Consider the following 16,576-nt stretch of genomic DNA (forward strand, 5'->3'; position numbering starts at 1 on the left):
ATTGGAAGCAGGTTTCGCCAATAGGAAGCGGGCTTAAAGCGGCAGTGAGGGTGGCTGCGTGTTTCCGGAAGACGTGGCGGCTCTCGCCTGGGCTGTTTCCCGGCTTCATTTCTCCCGACTCAGCTTCCCACCCTGGGCTTTCCGAGGTGCTCTCGCCGCTGTCCCCAACACTGCAGCCATGATCTCCTTAACGGACACGCAGAGTAAGCACCTGCTCCGGGGTCCCCGCCTCGAGCCGTGCACACCCATCACCTGGCTGGGTCTTGCCCCTCCACAGGGTCAATGAATGAAGCTCCGGGTTGGGGGCGGCGGCCTGCGAGACAGAGCTAGGGCTGCTGGGACCCTAAGGGGCTGCCTTGGGGATGCCAGGGCTAGACTTGCAGTGGCGGACCTGACCTGGGAGAAGAGTCTGTGGGGCAGGGTGGGACGTCGTAGCTGGGGAGGGGAGCTTTAGCCGAGTCTGTCTCATTCCAGGGTCGCGATGATCTCCTCATCCCCAGTGAGATAGGCGCTTTGTTCTGGGGGCTCGCCACAAGAGAAAGTTTGCGTGGTGCCCACGGCCCACTCTCGGGATCGTTTATGCGCATGACACACTTCGGGTCCTCTACAAGTCCCTGGCTGGCTGGTTATTTGGGAGGCGGTATTTTAAATGTCACCTACAGTAGGCTCTTTTTGAAAATGTGCTTACGCTTAAATGTGGCATTTTGAATATTCGCTTTTTGCCAGTACTGTAAGCAACCTTTTAGAAATCTCTTGAAACATTCTCACTTTTCTACCTGCTAAAGTTTCAAGCAGTAGAGAAAAGCCACTTTGTGTTCCATTAAAGGATGTATTTGGTTGGTATTGTATATTGTGCTTTGTGGCTTGTTTTGTTATTTTAGCATCACTCTCTGCCTGCCACAGAGTTCTCCAGTCCTATTTCATCTCTAAAGCTAGCATTGATATCGGTTTCCTTTTCTTTCATTATAATATTTCCACTTTCCTACTGCTTTTTGTTAATGTTAATAATTTTTGTATTTATGTCTGCCCAAGCTCTATGCCTCATCTTTTGATGGTCGTAAGAGTCCCTTTTTGTCTCACTTTGCTTTATCTGCCACGCCTTTCATTTCATTCCAGTTAACTGAGATTTTCAAGATTTTAAGACTTAAACAGTGTATTGAAGTAAAAAATAGAAGTTTATTTAAAATGCCCTGTTTTAAAGTGGAGTCTTCATGTGTAGATTCAAGTCATGGCAGATCAACTTCACAGAGCTTCTAAGGCCTCCTGCACACACTGCCACCCCCCAGTCAGGCTATCTTCCCTCCTGAGGCTGGACTGCGGCTGCTCCTTGGGGCCACCTGCCCCAACGTTGCCGCCCACTTTGGTCCATTGCCCTGGCCTATTCTGATCAAAGAAAATAAAAATGTAGTCTTAAGTGGGTAGGAATCTGGTGTAATAATAATTACTGGCAATTACATAAAGGTATTTTGTTTCAGTTTACCATGTGCTTTCATGTGAATCATTACGCATAATTCTTACAAGACCCCTGTAAGGCAAACAGAAGCATGCCCCTTTCATAAGTTAAATGAGGCACAAAAGAAATTCAGTGCATGGTCATAAAAAAAGTGACAGAAACAAAACTTGATCCCAGGCGTGCTGGCTCAGAAACCTTTTGCACTGTACTCCACTATCACCTAAGAAGACTTGATATAAACTTTATTTGAGATCTGAGAATAACCTGTGCATAGAAATTATATTTTTGAAGACTTAATATAGTAATGAATGCCTGCTTTACATCCTTGCAAAAACAAGAGGGTGGAGTTGGACTGTGGGCATTCTCCCTGAGAAGCATTCTCCTCACTTCATTAAATTTTGTGAGAGCAATGAAACTTTTCTCTTTGCTGTTCACTTGTCACATGTTTTAGGTGAAACAGTGAATTGGAACATAAAACGATTAGTGAACCAAATGCGTTTTGGATTTCAAATTGTGTTTGTGTGTGAGTGTGTTTAACTGCAGGGATTGGCCATCATTCAAGTGATTTGTCAGGATTATTCTGGGATTTTGGTTTTTAGAGAGAGTGACCCAGCACCGATCAGAGTAGAATAAATGGAAATGCATGATTATTTTAAGGGATTCTAGGACTTTCCTCATCGCCTTCCCACCCGGCCCCAAAAAAAGGCAAGACTTATTCAGAGGGACGGAGGAGGGGCATGCTGCCTCTGAATCTTCATTTCATCACGTTGTCTAAAAGTCTAGTGTGATAATTGCGTTCTCCAGTACAGTTAATGTTCAATTGAATTCTTTCTTGACTTCTGTTTTTCAAAGGGCATAGTAAGAAAGACAATGCTGCTTTTAAAAAATTGTGAATAAGGTATCAAAATGCTAACAGTGTTTGCCATTAGGTAATACATGTCTTTCCTTAAAAAATTTCCGCAGTATGCTCCTTATGTTAGATAGATTCGTTTTATTAAATTGTTTTTATATTTTTTTAAACTTGTGGGTAGTTTTTTAAACGTGGGAGGAGTGAAGGAAGATAAGTTTTACTGGATATGATTCTGATGGGAAGAAGGCAGCTCTGTGCAGGGCTTTTGATAGCCAGAGGGCTTATGAATGCATAAGGATAGGGAAAAGTGGGATCCTGGAGGTGAGAAAAAGGCATGAGGCCAATTTGAGACTTTTGACTGGTGTGGATCAGGAGCTACTTGGCAATGTTATTGCTAGTGCCAGTTGTGGCAAAGATGTTTTGGGCAATGTCTCCTGCTGGACTGTACTGGATAAAGTAGTGGAATATTTTGGTTCCCATGTTGTAGTTGTAGGACCATTGTCTGTGGAGTGAGAAGACTGGTTGAATGCTGACTCCACAGACTGTTGTACCTGCCTCCATACCACCAGCACCCACACACACATTTTTGCTGCTTCTGTGATCAAGAACAAGTTAACTTAATACCTCTAGGTCCACGGTTGCACATATGAACCATAGGACTAGTGCTACTTTTAACCTCACAATTTTGTTAAAGAAATTATAAAATTTTTGTATAAACACTTCATGACATGGTAAACCATACTCAGAGATTGTCCTTTTTCACTGCAGTTAATTTTTAATAGTTCTACTTGGCTATGTTAGATAACAAGCTAATATTAAACTTGAATCCCCTAAAAGACGCGCCCTCCAGACATTCAGTATACTCCAGTGTCCTTGAGTTTCATGTAACCAAACACCTTTAACCTAAAAACTAAACATTCTGTGGGAAGAACTATGGCATTAATGGTTAAGCACATGAGCTTTGGATTCAGAAGACCTTGGTTCAAATGCTTCATTAGAAGCGTAGCTTTGGGCAAGTTAAGTCAACTCTCTAAACTTCATTTTCCTCCATCTTTGAAAAGATGTAATTATACCTGCATTCCAGTAGCACTGGAAGTATTAAGTTGTATAAGGTATGCGAAGCACTTCATAAGGCCTAATTCGTGGTAAATTCTCAGTACATAGTAGGTGTCTTTCCATATACTTTCCTTTCTAAAAACATCTCACAATGTTTATGTAATCATCAAGATTATTTGTGAAAAGATAGAAATTAGTCATATTCAACCAACAAAGCTGCCGATGTTTAATCCTAACTACTAAATAGTTACTAATAGAATTTTACTCGTTCTTTTGTCCATATTTTCCCCTATGAAATTACGTCCACTATCCAAACAGCTAATTTGGTAAATTCTCTTAAGGCATTTGATCATGAAAGTATCAGCCTCAAATTTTCATAGGAATGTGTGTTGAATACGCTTTACTGGTGTATTTATAGACCAGGTACCTGAATTATTTTAGACTAACTTTGGGAACAAAAGATGTCTGGAATGGAAGACACTAGTTATTAGGAAATTGAGCAGGTGGGGAATGTAGAAAAAGCTAAAATTAATGCAAGTTTTCAAATTATCAGAACATTTTATATGACTTAAGATTTTTTAAAGTAGCTGTGACCTAGATTTTAGCTTTCTGGAGCTGAGGCAAAAAGTTAAGCAGTAGATCAGAAATCAGTGATAGGGTATTTTAAATTGTGCTTCTAAAAATACAGTGGCTTCTACTCTGACTCATTTGTATGCAGATTGTGCTTCTAGCTAAACTATGGATTAGTGACTATTTTCTAAAATCAAAACTAAAATGATCAAGGAGGTAACTTAGTGAATTGCGCTTTATAACATTAATAGAAGAGTACATCTGTCACCTTAGACGTTGAGACTTTTCATATTAAAAACATAAGACCTAGGGAATGCACAGTCAATAAAAGTATTAATTTTATATGCAAGATAAACATAGACTTTAAAGTTTGCATCTCGTCTACCACTATATATTCAGTACCTGGAACAGTTCCTTGCATCTGGCAATTGATCAACATTTCTTTGTTTTTTAATGAAACACTAAAAACCTAGACTATTAATATTAGGTAAAACAGGATTCTTTGAAACTTTGGAGAGGTGATTTTAGGACTGTAGACCAAATATGTAAGTGGATTTGTAGTTTGGGTAAATGTGTAGATAAGTCCATAATAAGTAATCAAGAAATTAAAAGTGACGCCTGACCTTGTGAAAATATGATTTTGAGAAGACTGCTACCGTGATTTTCAAAATATTTCTTGTTGCCATTGTGACAAGCAGTGTATAATTGACTAAAGGATATTGTGCTGACCTACCGTAACATTTCTAATAGAGTAAAGAAGGAATTAATTTTAAGGAGAGTAAGAAGGAACTGTAGATATTGTGCATATAAATAATAATTATAGAATGTGAAAGGAGATAAGTAATTAAAGGAAACCTATACATTTATGTCTGATGTGAGAGAGCTTCTTAGGAGGAAAAAAACAAATTATATATATACAAAACCAAAGGTTTAGAATCCTGATTTATCTTTTTTTATTATAGCTATGTCTGAGAAATGCTATCTCCCATATAAGGATTAGAAATTTTCATTCATGTTTTAAATTTTGAAATAATTTGCTGATAATTAATTTGTTATAGAGCTAAATAAATGTCATTATGAAGTTAACCTGCAATGTTGAGTACCTGTTTTCGTATATCTGTGAAAGGAAAACTGGAAAGTTTTCTTAGTTTACAGGGATGTTAATGTGAGTTTAATTTTTCTCTGCCCTTAACCATATAATTTATATTGCAGAAATTGGAATGGGATTAACAGGATTTGGAGTGTTTTTCCTGTTCTTTGGAATGATTCTCTTTTTTGACAAAGCACTACTGGCTATTGGAAATGTGAGTTTTTAAATACATATTTTAACTAAATTTATAAGGAAATTTTACCTACAAATGACTTATTACCTGCTATTAAATTTGGGGAAAATAATTCACTATTACTCATAAGTAATTCCTGTTACATTCTCTGTTTCCATCAGGAATGAAACCTGTCAGCTTTCTGTTTAAATAAAAGGTAAACACTTAATGAGGTTTTCTAATTCCATAACTACTCTGTTAAGTGTTTGTCATGAGATTTACAATACATTAAATGAAGGCTGCCTCTAAATAGGAGTTCAAAATAGATGACTTGATAGTCTCATGTCTTGATAAATTCACCGAAGTATTTTTACTTTAAACATCCGAGACTTTGCATTTGATTCAGCTGCATAAGATAGATTTTTTTTAACCTTTTAAAAAATATATCTCTATGTTAATGGTTGACTTGCTTAGAAAGGGATCTATGTTGTTTATTTGGAATGTGTACTATGCTATTCATGTGTGGAGGTTATGATCCGGAAATAAATAATAACCCTTCTAAGGTAGTGAAGACACTGTGTATATATATATGTATACAGACACACACACACACACACACATATATATTTGGGCTTTTAATTGGAAATGGGAAAAGATAAAAGATAGCAAAATTGTTCAAAATTGATGTCTTGATAAATGATAATAGCATTGCTATCCTAGAATATGAAGCTTAACCATTAGGCTTAATATATATTTGTGTGAAATAGTTTTCACTAAACAATGTTAATGGAGAGGGCAAGTATTTGGAAAGAAAACTTGGGGAAAGCAAGCTCTTAATACATCACCATTTCTTGTCCACAGAATACATTCAAAATATTTGAAAACACATGGTTGTATTTTTATTTCTGCTGCCACCAGATATTCTAGAATTTATAAAACTAGAATCTTCTTGGCTTCACGTTGTTTCTTCTGCTATCAACTTAGCCATGTCAATATTTCTCCCATCTATAGAAACTCCTGTAGCCTATGATGAATATTTCAGAACCAAGAGGAATACCCTTGGGTGACATATTTATGGGCAGCTTTCCTCTTTATGCCTTGCCAACTCATCTGCTTGACTAAGCCTTCCTCATCCAGCTAAAACTAGGAAAACTACTGCAGACACAGATGCCCCTTGGTAACGTCTAGTCTTTCTTTGTTTCTCTTTTTCTCCATTTAATCAAGATAGAAGAGGAATGAGACAAGTGGAACGAAACTACAACTTTAACATGCATAACCCCCTCCTTGGTTCTGCTTCTTGGTTGTACATTACAGTTCTGTCTGGCCAGTTGCCCACATTAAACCAAACAAATGTGCTGCTTTTTTTATATTTAGCTTTGATTTTACTTTTAAAATTTATGCAGTGTGTTTAACTACCTTTTCCGTGTTGTATTTTTTTTCTCTTTTAGGTTTTATTTGTAGCCGGCTTGGCTTTTGTAATTGGTTTAGAAAGAACATTCAGATTCTTCTTCCAAAAACATAAAATGAAAGCTACAGGATTTTTTCTGGGTGGTGTATTTGTAGTCCTTATTGGTTGGCCTTTGATAGGCATGATCTTCGAAATTTATGGATTTTTTCTCTTGTTCAGGTAAGGTATATTATTGTCTCTTTCAGTAAACCAGTGCGTCAGATAGTTAGTACAAAAACTCAGATATTTATATCACTTGGAGTAAGATGATGATCATTTCCTTAATTTTATTTAAGTTGAATCTTTTATTATAGTTTTAGATGAAGCAACTATAAAAATGTTTATCAAATGTAAATGATTGCCTAACTAATGGTATAAATTATCTTGTATTGTCAGCACAACAAAGTTCATTTTATTGGCATTTTAAGGCACCATCTTTATGTTTGATATCTTTATCAACTAAATAGTGGTTGGTGCTAGGTAGGTAGGTAGGTAGATAGATAGATCGAGCCAGCATTTTAGTGTGTAGAATCTTACACTTCGTAGTTACTACTACTTGATCCAAATTTATTTAGCACATATACATATTAGAAGATTGTTTACCAAATACACCACTATGGGAGATGTTGATCAGGTAATATTTTGTAAATGCCAATTAGCAGGTAAGCAATAGTATGTGTATCTATCTATGTGAAAATAACTTTGGCTGGGTGCGGTGGCTCACCCCTGTAATCCCAGCACTTTGGGAGGCCAAGGCAGGTGGATCACCTGAGGTCAGGAGTTCAAGACCAGCCTGGCCAACATGGCAAAACCCCATCTCTACTAAAAATACAAAAATTAGCCAGCTGTGGTGGTGCGTGCCTATAATCCCAGCACTCGGGAGGCTGAGGCAGGAAAATTGCTTGAACCTGGGAGGCGGAAGTTGTAATGAACCAATCACACCACTGCACTCCAGCCTGGGCAATAGAGCGAGACTCCGTCTCAAAAAAAAAAAGAAAATACCTTTAAGTAGGGTTGGGCTTAATTATTTATTCCAACAGTGCATATCCTTTGTCTTCTATCTGCCAGGCACTGTATTACCCACAGGAGACATAAAAATAAGTACCAAATCTGCTTTAGAAAATCTCTCATTTCTATTATGGGAAGTAGACTCTAAAAATACCAGTAGGATATAGTCATAATGCCATTATAAATGTATATGCAGAATATTGTAGGAGCATGATTAAATAATTAGTAAATTCAGGGAGAGGTAAGAAATGTTAACTGATAAACTGGGCTTTGAAGAATGGGTAAGAATTTATCCTATAAATGAGAAAGGGAATGACAGTTAACAGAAGGAACAGACAGGGCCATGAAAATACACAGCTTGTTCTGAAAAGAATGAATACTCCTATAGAACAGGAGCATATGATCAGTTGAAGGAGATGGTTGGTAATGAAACTGAAAATGAAGTCTGCAGCCAGGTTGCAAACTTCCTTTGATGACTTATTAAGAAAAGTATATCTTAACCTGTAACCAAATTTGGGCTGGGGGAGCAGTGTTTGGAGAAGGTTGGGGTAGTGAGGCACAGGTATTTTTAGGCCAGAGGTGATACACAGGGCAGATGTTTTAGGGAGGTTGTTCTGCTACCAGGATAAAGTAGGTATTAAAGAGAAAAACTGAAGTCAGGGGAGCCAGTCAAGAGGCTGTTAATACAATACAGAGTATAGAGTGATAAGATTGGAATCTTGGGGTACTCTTGACATTTTAGGGTGGGCAGAGAAAAAGAAGAAAACACTAGAAGAAACGAGGAAAAGAGGTGGGAGAAGAACTAGGAGTAAAGCTCATAGTGGCTAAGAGAGAAGAGAGTAGAGAAGAGGAGTTTGTGTCGGCAGATGTATCTTGCAGCAGAAAACTTAAGCATCTTAAGAACTAAGAAAATCATTGGCTTTCTTAATTATGTAGGAATTTTAGTAATGAAAGTTAAAAGCCAAAGCTGATCTTTGAGATGAATAAAAAATGGGAAGTCTTAGTATATTGACAAGCTTGGAGTAATACATAGGTTGTAGGTTTAGAGAGCTTTGTGGTATAAATACTAGTTTTTGTTCTTGGGTTTTGTTGTGTTCTGAGATACTCTGAGCTGGAGATTTAGTGCCAAGGGTCTTTGGCATTGTTTTTCTAGATATTTATAATCCTAAATAATGGCATTTGAAATCACACATTTTTATGTTTTAAAACAATACTTAAAATAAAAGTGATCTTTTGAATTTGTAACTACTAGAAAATAATTGTGATTTTCTTTGAAACACGCACATATACCATCAACATAAATACTTGTCTAACTTAAAAAATTCTACTTTCTGCTTAATTCTTTATTTTGACTTCTGTGGATTCATAACAGAATCTTATTGCTTAATTTCTGAATTCTATTCATGGTAGTGTTTTCAAATCCCTATCTAACTCTGTGAAGAAAACAGCTTTTTTTCTGTACTCGTCTTACCACAATCAACACAGAAGACTGCTGTGACCAAATGTGTGGGGGGTTTTCCCCATACAGCAATCAAACAGTTAGTTGTCTACAACAGACAACAGCTGAGTGTCCTCCCAATGTAGTTCTGACACTGTCTGCATGGAGATAGCTCCAGATCACATAGGTTGAGGGCTCAGTCGCACAACTGTCCTCTACTCCTAGCGATGCCAGCCACAAGCCCCAGGTTGTTTTACCCATGCTTCTGACTGACCAGCTCTAAATTGGGGTTCCCACGATCCCCTGTTTGGATCTGACTAATTTACTAGAGAGGCTCACAGAACTCAAGGAAACACTGATGTTTACTAGTTTATTATAAAGGCATTACAAAGGACACAAATAAAGAGATGCATAAGGCAAGGAAAGGGGAAAGGGTCACAGATCCCCCCCCCCCCCCCCCACCCACCAGCCTCCGAGAACCTCCTTGTGTTCAGCTATCCGGAAGCTCCCTGAACACTGTCCTTTTGGGTTTTTATGGAGGCTTCATTACCAGGCATGATTGATGAAATTCTTGGCCATTGGTGATCATCTCCACCTTCAGCCCCTCTCCCCTTCGTGGAGGTTAGGAGGTAGGGCTCAAATTTCCAGCCCTCTAATCTTGCCTTGGTCTTTCTGGTGACCAGCCCCCATACTGAAGCTACCTAGGGGCTGCCACCCATTGATCACTCATTAATATACAAAAAGACATCACCTTGTAGGGACTCTAAGTATTTTAGGAGTTGTAAGCCAGAAAATGAGGTCAAAGACCAAATATGTATTTCACAATATCACAGTACATATTTTAACACCCAGGAAAAGTTTACTTTCTTTGCATTTTTAAAATAAACTATTTCATTCTCTTCCTATACTAAGGTAGCTTAACTGATCTACTGTTAATTTTAAACTGGTTAGAAGCTGTGGAACTTCTGTAGACTTGTGTTTCTACCAAGAAAGAATGAGACATACTGTGAGGATCAGTATCTGGCAGGCAGTCTCTTAGTGTTAACTAAATGTTTTGACCCTTAGTACTTATTTAGTAAATGATAGCTATTATTATTTTCCTGGTTCTACACATATGGTCTCAACAGCCCCTTTCTTTTGATCAGTTTCACCCCACACAACTCATAGTTGGAGAAATCTTCAGCAGTTGAGCTAACTCATAATCTAAATTATAGCTAGGCCTCATGTACTTCTCACATTTTTACCAACAATCACAAAATTTTTAATTAAATTTGTAGTTATTTCTAAGTTTGAAGTCCCTCAATTGTTCAGAATTTTAACAGGATACTTTCTTTTTCTTTGGTTAGCAATTATTTTGAAAAGAGAAAATGTAAATATTAAGAACCTTTTTTTCCCTCTCCCAGGGGCTTCTTTCCTGTTGTCGTTGGCTTTATTAGAAGAGTGCCAGTCCTTGGATCCCTCCTAAATTTACCTGGAATTAGATCAGTAAGTAATCATGTATTTAGCAATATATATTTTAAGCCAACAGAATACGTATTTTATGCTTTTTGCTTCTAGAAATTTGAGTAATTGAAACATGGTTAACTGATGAGTTTTGTATTATGATATAGTTACCTCACACAGATCATGAGTACCATGAAGACCAAAAAATGAATATTGCTAAACCTATAAAACGTGAAATTTTGTTTTATTATATCCATTTCTGGATCCATATTCTCTTTTTTAATGTTACTCAGATTTGATATGCTATGCTACCTTTCTCTCTGAGAGTTCAGGGCATTCTTTATTTAACTTTTATATAATCTTTAATTTTAGTAGCAATAATGTAAAAAGGAAACCATTATTTCCTGCAAATATTTTCTTTCTCCACCAAGTAGCCTAGATTGAGACAGTTAAATAAGGCCGGGTGTGGGGGCTGACACCCTGCACTTTGGGAGGCTGAGGTGGGTGAATTGCTTGAGCCTAGGAATTCAAGACCAGCCTGGGCAACATGGTGAAACTCCATCTCTACCCCCGAAAATACAAAAATTAGCTGGGTGTGATGGTATGCGCCTGTCGTCCCAGCTACTTGAGAGACTGAGGTGGGAGGATTGGCTTGGGCCTAGGAGGTCAAGGCTGCAGTGACCCATGATTGTGCCACTGCACTTCAGCCTGGGTGGGTGACAGGAAGACCCTGTCTCAAAAAAAAAAAAAAAAAGAGTTGAATAAAGCAGTATTATACTGGGATTCGGATGGAAAGAGTCTATTGCCAGCTCTGTTTACAGTTTGAACAAGCTTGTCAAATTTGTTTTCCAGTGTGTGCCTTGGTTTCCATCTTGATAAAATAAAAGGAATCAAATCAGACAAAGGTTAAAGAGAACATTTGCAAAATTAACAAATAGAGTTTCTTCCTTTTATTCAATATTCATTCAACAAATGTTTCATACTAAACTGCTACCTTGAAGGTAGTAACATCTTTTGGTGGAGTCTTAGAAGGCCATTCAGAATTCGGCTTATTTTTTGCCACCTTAGGAAAAGCTTTCCTGACTCCCTGTGGCTGGCTCGGGATGTGCTTCCATAACATTCCTGTGCACACCTCTATTATAGCATTTACCTCTGTTTTTTTCTTTGTTTTTGTTTTTGTTTTTCTTAGAGACAGGGTCTCACTATGTTGCCCAGACTGTTCTCAAACTCCTGGGCTCAAGCAATCCCCCATCTCAGCCTCCCAAAGTGCTGTGTGAGCCGCTATATAGGTGTGAGCCGCTACGTGGCGCCTTACCTCTCATTTAATTGTCAAAAAAAAAAAAAAAGCCTTCAGGCCATGCATGGTGGTTCACTCCTGTAATTCCAGCACTTTGGGAGGCCAAGGTGGAAGGATTGCTTGAACCAGGAGATCAAGGCTGCAATACGCTATGATCACACCACTGCACTCTAGCCTGGGCAATAGAGCAAAACTTTGTCTCGAACAAAAAAGAAAAAAGAAAGGAAAGGAGAAAGGGAGGCACTTCCATGTAATACTACAGTCCTTGAGGGCAGAGACAGATTGTATTTTAGTCATTGTTCTATCCCCAGTGACTAGCATAGTATCTGGCCTATAATGGAAACTCAAAATATTTTCTGCTAAGCAAGTGAGCGAAGGATGGCATTTTGTTGACCTTAGGGAACTTGCTCAATTTCAAGACAACACTAGATGACTGTTTCTTAGCCTACCTCCTCAGTTTCAAAACTAAACCAAAATCCTTAATTTCTAAAAGAATCTAGGTGATCTAGAATTCAGCTGAGTTGGCTACAATCCTTTTGGCTCTAGGTCCGACCCATATCAGAAGTATTCATATCCTTCTTTGGATTGGTTTCATAGTTCCAACTCTGTCCTAAATAAGTAGGATAAAGTAGCTTTAAAGACCACACGTTCCAATTAGGTTCCAGGGAAGTTAATCAACTTTCTAAAGTTGTTCACAGATTTTTATAGATGTTTCTAGAGAGAAAGTTCATAGCATTTATTGAATTCTCAAAGAGCTAAAGAATGGCTTACCTATGGAAAAATAAGTACCACTATAAGCCTAATCCTATTTCCATCCCCAGAGTAATTTTAGGGTCAGAACCTTACAGCCAAGACAACCTAAATATTTCAAGTTACCTTTGGGGAGAGATTGTTGTGCTTTCTCTCCACTTAAATTTACCTTAAAATTCTAATAAATCCGTGTATTCTTCAAGAGCAACTTTTAGTTTCAGTTGCCAGTCACCTGTTTGTGATAATATAACGAAACGTTGGAATGTAGGCTTATAGGGGTATACTCTGATTTCATTTGCATTAATCTGCAAATGCATACAGTAGTGAATGTTACTTATACCTAAAATGGCTTTTGAATGTACTGAAACTTCTAGTTACAGAGTCATAATCATTATTTGTGCCCTTAATTTAAGGATTCTTAAGAATTTGCATAAATGGACACCCAATACAATAGAAAATGTTTCTTATCATTATTCATCTTGATAAGTGTTTATGTAAAAATGTGAATTGTGAAATAAAATAAATGATCAGGTGATTGCTAGAATTTGATAGTATAACCACCTGGGTTATATAACTTTTAATGTCTCTACCAGTTATATACAATATCAGTCTTTACATCACCATCTGGAATGTTAAAAAAAAAAAAACAAAAAAAAACCCAACTGCTTTATGTTTGGGGTGGAGTAACCAAAGTAAATAACCACTTACAGTAATGTGTGTTAAAATTTATATTCACTAATTATAAATTTATGCTTACATCATTAAATCTATCTTTAATGTCATTACCACTTTCAATCCAAAGTCCAGAATACACATTTAAAGTATTTTTAGTCAATAACTGTTGTTAACTATTGAACTTAATGGAGTTAAATCTGTTTGTTCAAAGACTACATAGGCCCCGAAGAGATCCACAGTAATGGTCAGTTGAACTATCTTATTGGGTTCATTAATGCATGAATGGCTGACATTTCAGTTTTTTTATGTTTTTATTTTTTATTTTTTGTTAAGCTAGCAGTGTTATCTTCATCTTATACAATTTCTTTATTCATTGTGTTGCATTTTTCATGTTGCACCCTTGAACTCATATGTATAACATGTCATGCAAAAAACAACTTTTAGAGAAAAAAATGTTATACACATTTATGTATCAGAAGATGATGGTGAGTAGTACTGGATTAGCCATTGTCAGTCATACCTTAAATTTCCACAACTCTTCTTGTAAGGCTGGGTTTTTAAAATCAACATTTTAAATATTGATATAATGTTTTGTAATGTTCCGGACTTTCTTTAATTATCTGTTTTTCTTCTCCTTACAGTTTGTAGATAAAGTTGGAGAAAGCAACAATATGGTATAACAACAAGTGAATTTGAAGACTCATTTAAAATATTGTGTTATTTATAAAGTCATTTGAAGAATATTCAGCACAAAATTAAAGTACATGAAATAGCTTGTAATGTTCTTTACAGGAGTTCAAAACGTATAGCCTACAAAGTACCAGCAGCAAAATAGCAAAGAAGCAATGAAAACAGGCTTCTACTCAAGTGAACTCAGAAGTCAGCAAGCAAACTGAGAGAGATGAAATCCATGTTACGATGCTTATGAAACTCTTGAAGGCTATTTGTATTGTTTTTCCACAATGTGCGAAACTCAGCCATCCTTAGATAACTGTGGTGCCTGTTTCTTTTCTTTTTCTTTTGAAAGCTCAGGAGCATCCATAGGCATTTGCTTTTTAGAAATGTCCACTGCAATGGCAAAAATATTTCCAGTTGCACTGTATCTCTGGAAGTGATGCATGAATTCGATTGGATTATGTCATTTTAATGTATTAAAACCAAGGAAACCCCATTTTTGATGTATGGATTACTTTTTTTTTCGTAAACATGGTTAAAATAAAACTTTTGTGGTTCTTCTGAATCTTAATATTTCAAAGCCAGGTGAATATCTGAACTAGATATTCTTTGTTGGAATATTCAAAGGTCATTCTTTACTAACCTTTAGTTCCCAAATTATAACTAAGTTTGGTCAGCAACATACTCTAGAAATTCTCATACTTCTTGGGAGTCTGCCCTTCTAAGTATCTGTTTATATCATTCATTACATGTAAGTATTTAACAAAAAAGCATTCTTGACCATGAATGAAGTAGTTTGTTTCTGGCTTGTCTCATTGAATAGTCTTGTTGAAGATACTAAATGATGCAAACCAAATGGATTTTTTCCATGTCATGATGTAATTTTTCTTTCTTTTTTTTTAATTTTAGCAGTGGCTTATTATTTTGTTTTTCATAAAATAACTTTTGATAATGTTTACTTTAAGACATTAACATGTTAAAAGGTTAAACTTAGGCTGTTTTTAAAGGGCTATTCATTTAATCTGAGTTTTCCCTTATTTTCAGCTTTTTCCTTTTAGGCATGACATATCCTTCATATGATCACTCAAGTTAATTACAAAATACATGAGTTCACATGCTAAAGTTATTTCACTGTAATTAAACTGGCTATAGTTTCTTAAGAACATGACACTAAAAAAAAAATGTGTTCTTTTTTCCACCATTGCTGATTATTAGACAGTAGGAAATAGCTGTTTTCTTTAGTTTTACAAGATGTGACAGCTTTAGTGATAAATGTAGGGAAACATTTCAACAGCGATAGTACTATTTGTTTTACCACTGATTGCACTGTTTCCTTTTTTTAACAGTTGCAAAGCTTTTTAATGCATAAAAGTATAATTGAAATGTGTGGTATTTATTTACAAACATGTCTACAAAAATAGATTACAGCTTATTTTATTTGTAGTTAAATCTCTTGATACACAGAGAACTCCCAGTCTTGCTCATCTAAATAAGGAAAGACTTTGGTGTATAGTGTAATGGTTTAGTCTTGAGGATTACTGACATTTTTGGTACTTGGATTTGACTTAATGATATGTCTGTGAAAATGCGGTAATGACAAATGGAGACTCCTACCTCAATAGTTAATGGAATAATAAGAGCCTACTGTTGTGTCTAATGTTCTTCAAAAAAGTAATATCCTCACTTGGAGAGTGTCAAATACATACTTTGAGGATTGACTTATATAAGGTGCCCTGTAGAACTCTGTTACACATATTTTCGACCCATATTATTTACAATGTCTTGATAATTCTACCTTTTTAGAGCAAGAATAGTATCTGCTAATGTAAGGGACATCTGTATTTAACTCCTTTGTAGACATGAATTTCTATCAAAATGTTCTTTGCACTGTAACAGAGATTCTTTTTTTCAACAATCTTAATTCAAAAGCATTAGTAGACTTGAAAGGGTTTGATAATCTCCCAGTCCTTAGTAAGATTGAGAGGCTGGAGCAGTTTTCAGTTTTAAATGAGTCTGTGGTTAATATCAAATGTGAGTTTGGGACTGCCTGGCAACACTTATATTTCTTATTCAGAACCCTTGATGAGACTATTTTTAAACATACTAGTCTTCTGATAGAAAGCACTATACATCCTATTGTTTCTTTCCAAAATCAGCCTTCTGTCTGTAACAAAAATGTACTTTATAGAGATGGAGGAAAAGGTCTAATACTACATAGCCTTAAGTGTTTCTGTCATTGTTAAGTGTATTTTCTGTAACAGAAACATATTTGGAATGTTTTTCTTTTCCCCTTATAAATTGTAATTCCTGAAATACTGCTGCTTTAAAAAGTCTCACTGTCAGATTATATTATCTAACAATTGAATATTGTAAATATACTTGTCTTACCTCTCAATAAAAGGGTACTTTTCTATTAATTGGTCGTCAAGTATATCTGTGTTATCAAGTTCTAAAAGCTAGTTTAGCACTGTGAAATAACCTCATTTTTAAAAAATTAACCTTATATGCATTTTTTCTTATTTATCAAATGATCTTCACATCTTTCATTTCCAAATTGTTGAAATGTACTAATGAATACAAATAGACTTCAAGTAAGCAAAAACATTCTTAATTTTGAAAACTGTAAAATAAAAGAAAGTCACTTAACCTTGG

The 16,576-nt window shown here is 36.2% G+C and overlaps 1 protein-coding gene across 2 annotated transcripts; it reads left to right on the top strand.

Annotated features, from left to right (window-relative positions):
* The first annotated feature begins 19 nt into the window (after nucleotides 1-19).
* On the top strand, nucleotides 20-16,576 carry GOLT1B (golgi transport 1B). 2 transcript variants are annotated; one of them, XM_025402699.1, is made up of 6 exons: nucleotides 42-203; nucleotides 5,142-5,233; nucleotides 6,640-6,818; nucleotides 10,488-10,569; nucleotides 13,461-13,493; nucleotides 13,891-16,576. In XM_025402699.1, the coding sequence occupies exons 1-5, from the start codon at nucleotides 179-181 to the stop codon at nucleotides 13,467-13,469; spliced, it is 387 nt and encodes a 128-aa protein (XP_025258484.1). In that variant the 5' UTR covers nucleotides 42-178; the 3' UTR covers nucleotides 13,470-13,493; nucleotides 13,891-16,576. The 2 variants fall into 2 exon arrangements, with proteins under 2 accessions (XP_025258483.1, XP_025258484.1); XM_025402698.1 differs by lacking the exon at nucleotides 13,461-13,493 and having other exon boundaries at nucleotides 20-203; nucleotides 13,891-16,341.

Source organism: Theropithecus gelada, chromosome 11, assembly GCF_003255815.1.
Source record: "Theropithecus gelada isolate Dixy chromosome 11, Tgel_1.0, whole genome shotgun sequence".
Taxonomy (NCBI): domain Eukaryota; kingdom Metazoa; phylum Chordata; class Mammalia; order Primates; family Cercopithecidae; genus Theropithecus; species Theropithecus gelada.

Coding starts and splice junctions, on each gene's coding strand:
- GOLT1B (XM_025402698.1), top strand. CDS start 179: ATGATCTCCTTAACGGACACGCAGA. Junction 204..5,141: donor CTCCTTAACGGACACGCAGA/GTAAGCACCTGC, acceptor TTTATATTGCAG/AAATTGGAATGGGATTAACA. Junction 10,570..13,890: donor ATTTACCTGGAATTAGATCA/GTAAGTAATCAT, acceptor TTCTCCTTACAG/TTTGTAGATAAAGTTGGAGA.